This window comes from Sphaerodactylus townsendi, linkage group LG01, assembly GCF_021028975.2.
Source record: "Sphaerodactylus townsendi isolate TG3544 linkage group LG01, MPM_Stown_v2.3, whole genome shotgun sequence".
Lineage (NCBI taxonomy): Eukaryota > Metazoa > Chordata > Lepidosauria > Squamata > Sphaerodactylidae > Sphaerodactylus > Sphaerodactylus townsendi.
The window spans coordinates 1,460,397-1,465,410 of NC_059425.1; the positions used below are offsets into that span (position 1 = coordinate 1,460,397).

Below are 5,014 nucleotides of genomic sequence, written 5' to 3' on the forward strand. Positions count from 1 at the left end.
TAGCATAAAATGTGCATATATGCTTAAAAACCGTCTAGAATGCCATAATGTTATATCAGCACAATGAATAGCCACTTGTGAGCTGGGGAAATAAAATCCCTGTGAATGGAAAGATCAAATAGATTCTTGAACAGGAAAAGATTTCCTTCAGATATTTTGAAACAAACAAGTGCCACCGGAATTCCTGTGACCGTGACTGCTGGGAAGGAACAAACAAAGCCAAATATTTTGCAGGAGAACAGAAAATGAGAAGATCAAAGGCTTTGAAATTATAAGCAGCGTTGTGCGGAGCTGACAGTATGCTGACTCCTTTGGTTATGGTTTGTCACTTATTAAAGCAATTTGATGTTGTGCACAATTTAGTTTGGGTTGCTGGCGCGCAGAAGCCTCAAGCGCAAAGGGGTGGATACAGAGCTGCGGAGGGGCTGGCGAGGGATATGGACAAGATGGTATAAAAAGGCTCCCTGAGCTCAGATCCTCCAACAGCTTTCCCAGACGCTCCTTCCTTCTTTTGACTTTCTGCTCTTTGGCGACCTTGGTAAGCGACCTAAAAATAAAACCTGCTGCAATTCCAGTGGGCTCCAGGATGTCTTTAATTTCATGGCAAGCTTCTTTCGATTAAGCTTGTCAGGGTGACGGAACCCTGGAGAGAGTGGTTAAAAGGAAATGTAAGGATGGCATATATAGGTGGGAAGATTTCGAAGGAGGGTCAGACTTTGCTTGGTTCTGAACCAAGAACCTGGTCTTTTGGCTCAGGTTGAAGTGGGATAAAGATCTGAGATATTGTATTGTCGAAGGCTTTCACGGCCGGAATCACTGGGGTGCTGTGTGGTTTCCAGGCTGTATGGCCGTGTTCTAGCAGCATTCTCTCCTGACGTTTCGCCTGCATCTGTGGCTGGCATCTTCAGAGGATCTGATAGTAGTACGGTATATATATACAGTATATATACTCCACTTGCTTTCCATTCCTACTATCAGATCCTCTGAAGAGGCCAGCCACAGATGCAGGTGACAAAGAGCCCCCACACTTGCTCGCTTCAATGTTTTCCCCTCTGCTTTATTGCGTGGTAGATTTAACAACTTGGAAATGAGCGAAAGGGTATGCTCTTGTGGTGAACAACAAATTGAAACATTGGCACATCAACTGCTTTGCTGCCCTAAATCTGCTAATATCAGATCAAAATATTCCAATATTCTTTCTAGGATACCTAGTGAAATGGGAGAATCAGGTAGACTTCCTTTCCTTCTGGACAATTCTGACAATGAAACTTGTGAATTGGTAGCACAATTTTTACTGGAGGTGATGCACAATCAATAATTTATATTCTATCTTAAACCTTTGTATTTGTATACCTTTTATCTCAGGTTTTTTATTGTGTTATGATTATTGTTATGCCAAATAAAGGCTTATTATTATTATAGATGCAGGTGAAACGTCAGGAGAGAATCGGCCATACAGCCCGGAAACCACACAGTACCCTATCTGAGATATTCTTTAACCATATCTTTGTTGGCTTTCAGGTCATATGATTTTTGAGAAGAAGGGCAGGGCTTACGAGAACCTGTTGTGAGAATGGGTTCTTCCTTTGTGGATGAACAGGAAGGGAAGCTGGGTTGCCCCGTCATAGTTGTCCTCCAATATGCTTGACTAAGAATAAAGTTTGATGGTTCTCAGGCATAAGTTATCTTCTGGGAGAGGATCACAGTGGGTCAGAAGATCAGCCTGTGGCCAGGATTGTATAAAAGGTTGGCTACCTGCTGCGAGATGCCAAGATGGAGTCTGTGCTGTGCTGTCCTTATTAAACTCAAGTCTTTTACATATGAGGGGGATGCGTTCTATGGTTTCTGATCTCCAGCAGGGGCATGGATATTTCCTAGAATTAGGCCCCTTCCGCACGGGCGGAATATGGCACCCTGGGGATGGCAAAAATGCCGTCCCAAGGGAGCCATTCGCACAGGGGGCAGCTGCACCACCCTCGGTCAGCCCGACCGGCGCGAAGCCGCCATTTTCCAACCTCGCTTGGGAAGCGAGGTTTTTGGAAAACAGCGGCTTGGAGCCCAAGGCGCCCCCTCCCCCTCTCCACTTTTCACCTACCATGTCTGTGGCTGTCTGGCACGTCGCCGAGGCCTGGGGACACGCCCCCCTGCCCTGCAATGCTGGAGCAGTCGCGCAGGGCAGGGGTGTGTGTCCCCAGGCCTCAGCGATGCGGCAGATGCCCACAGACACGGCAGTTTGGCCGGGCGACGGCCCTCCACGGCGCCGTCTTCCCGGCTGTTTCTGGGACTGTTCGTGCGAACGGTCCCAGGGGGGTTGGGTCGGCGTGGAATACGCCAACCCAAGCCTGATCATTGCCGTGCGGAAACAGCCTCTCAGTTGATCTCCTTGCTGTGGAGATCAACTCCCTTGGAGGAAATGACAGCATTGGATGGTGGATTTCATTTCATTATACCTGTGCTGAGATCCTGCTCACTTTCCCAAACTCCATCCTCCCTGGGCTCCAACCAGGAATCTCTAGGAATTTTCCAAGCTGAAGAGACAGTCAAAGAACCAGAGCAGCACAATAATGTGAGATTGATAGTCTCTTTTTTGTCGTGCCCCTGTTGAACCCATGAGCTGGGGACCCAGACCTGGCAAATTCCATTTTCAGGCACATCTAGAGGTTCAAACTGGCATTAGGTGGCCATAGTGAAATAGTTGAAAGTCTCTGCCATTCACGTAAGATGAGAAATAAACAAGTGAACAGTTTAAAAAAGATCAAGAACGGTGAGGTTTTAACTCTGAGAGTTAAACGGAAGATACATCAATGCAAAGAAAGACAGGAAATCAAGAACGATGGGAAAACAAGGATAGTCACAATTGCTTTCTTTTTATATTTTGTTTCAGCTCCATCAAATCATGCCTGGCTCCTGTGGCCCAGAGTTTGCTGTCCCATCTGTTGCCTCCACTCCCAGAGTCGGCTTTGGATCTGCAGGGCCCAGCTGGGGAGGTCTCGGCTGTGGATATGGAAATCTGGGCTTAGCTCATGGTTATGGTCTCGGCTCTGGGTACAGAGGTCTGGGCTTAGCTCACGGTTATGGTCTCGGCTCTGGGTACGGAGGTCTGGGCTTAGCTCACGGTTATGGTCTCGGCTATGGCTACGGTCCTGCCGTGGCTGAAACTTCTGGAAGTCTTGGCACCCTGGCTGGAGTCATCCCTTCCTGCATCAACCAGATCCCACCCGCAGAAGTCGTGGTCCAGCCACCACCCACCGTTCTGACCATCCCAGGACCCATCCTCTCTGCCACTGGCGAACCAGTTACTGTCGGAGGTAACACTCCATGTGCCGTCAGTGGTACCGGAGTGGCAGGAGCTGGTTTCTATGGGGGAGCAGGAGGCATTTGCGGCCCTCGTTGGGGCCTGAGGAGGGGTTCACTGATTGGAAGAAGGAGTCTACTTGGACGTCGTGGCAGCATCTGCTATTGAACCTGAACGGAATCTATGGTAATGGACAGACACTGAAAAATGAGACCCACCCATGAGTTTGAAATCAAAGCTTGCAGAAACATCACTGAACTTTTCCATGAAACCTCCATCTTGTTTTCTCTTTTTCTGAAAGTTACAAGTCTACATAGAATATTGATATTCTTTGGCTTGTTCATTTCCTTCTCCTTGTACAACTGTTTTTTTTCTTGATTCCTTTTCCATTAAAGCTCAATCGGCATTCTTGAATTTGAGTCTTGGTTTTGTTTGTAAAAGTGTCAGCTATTTAGTGTCAGAATCCCAATAACTGAGACAAACTCATGTGTAGATACAGCAGTTTTATTCAGTTGACGATCTTCCTTGGACAAAGCCAAGACTGGTTTTACGCGGGCAAAATCCAGTAATTAAAACGGCTTGCACCCCCCATCCTGGGAAAGCGCGCCTAAACGGAACTGTAAAAAAGATAACAATTAAGATGCCCAGCAGCACCTGGTACCGAATAACATCATACAGAAAGCAGTTGAAAGTCAGTTAGTAATGCTGTTAACCCATTCCACCACCCGCCAGCATATAGAAAGCAGCATTAGCAATTCCCAATATAAACAGGCCTCCTGACATTCCGCTCCCTCTAGGGCCCTCCCCCCGGCTTGCTTGGACAGGAACGATGAAAAGTTCTAACGAGGCAGGGGGCTTTTACATTCTCAGCAAATACCCACTCATTCTGCTCAGGTAAAAACCCCTTCCAGGAAACCAAATATTGCAAGCAGTTACGATAGTAGCGAGAATCAAGAATGTCAGAAACTTCATAACGTTTAGTTCCATCAATCAGGACCGAAGGAGGAGTCTTCCTCTCTGTATGCCAGACATCTGGGGAACACGTCTTCTTCAGTAGGCTGTTCCGGGTTGTTAGGCTCCCATGGGACCGGCTGCTCCCCTCCGTCTGCACGCTAAGTTGCCGTGCGGGCACCGCCCTTTGGCGGAGGCTTGGGCTCTGTGCCCGGCTTGGCCACTGGCATTGAAGTAGCAGGTCCGGTAGAATGCTTGGCAGGGCAGATAGCTGCGATGTGCCCCTCTCTGCCACAATACAGACAAAGGCCAAGGCGTCGGCGTCGGGCCTTCTCCTCTGCAGAGATCTGGCGACAAGGTGGAGTGGGACGAGCCAGCTCGGGGGTTGGGGTGGGCCCCTTGCGAGGTTGGGCGAGGGGAGACCGACCGGTCGGGACCCCCAACATGGCCGCTTCATGCATACGGGCATCTGCCATTCCTGTGAGCACAATCCACTCCATCAGGGTCTGAGGGCTGTCCCTAACCAGGGCCCAATTCAACAGGTCTGGGTGCAAGGCTTTCTTAAAGGAAAAGATCTTCGCTGGATCATCCCAGTCAGGGATCTTACTGGCCACGGTGCAGATTTTTTCCATGAATTCCACATAGGGCATCTTGCCCTGCCTCATCTCCATCAAGTCCTGTTTGGCCTGCTCCCCTACGAATGGGCTCTCGAACCGACGGCAGCACCTGGTCCCGAATAACATCATACAGAAAGCAGTTGAAAATCAG

General features: G+C 48.8%; 1 protein-coding gene across 1 annotated transcript; it reads left to right on the plus strand.

Moving 5' to 3' along the window:
• Window positions 1–411: 411 nt before the first annotated feature.
• On the plus strand, window positions 412–3,709 carry LOC125438492 (claw keratin-like). Its single transcript, XM_048506932.1, has 2 exons — window positions 412–538; window positions 2,885–3,709. The coding sequence occupies exon 2, from the start codon at window positions 2,897–2,899 to the stop codon at window positions 3,461–3,463; it is 567 nt and encodes a 188-aa protein (XP_048362889.1). The 5' UTR covers window positions 412–538; window positions 2,885–2,896; the 3' UTR covers window positions 3,464–3,709.
• The last annotated feature ends 1,305 nt before the right edge of the window (window positions 3,710–5,014 follow it).

Coding starts and splice junctions, on each gene's coding strand:
- LOC125438492 (XM_048506932.1), top strand. CDS start 2,897: ATGCCTGGCTCCTGTGGCCCAGAGTTTGCTGTCCCATCTGTTGCCTCC.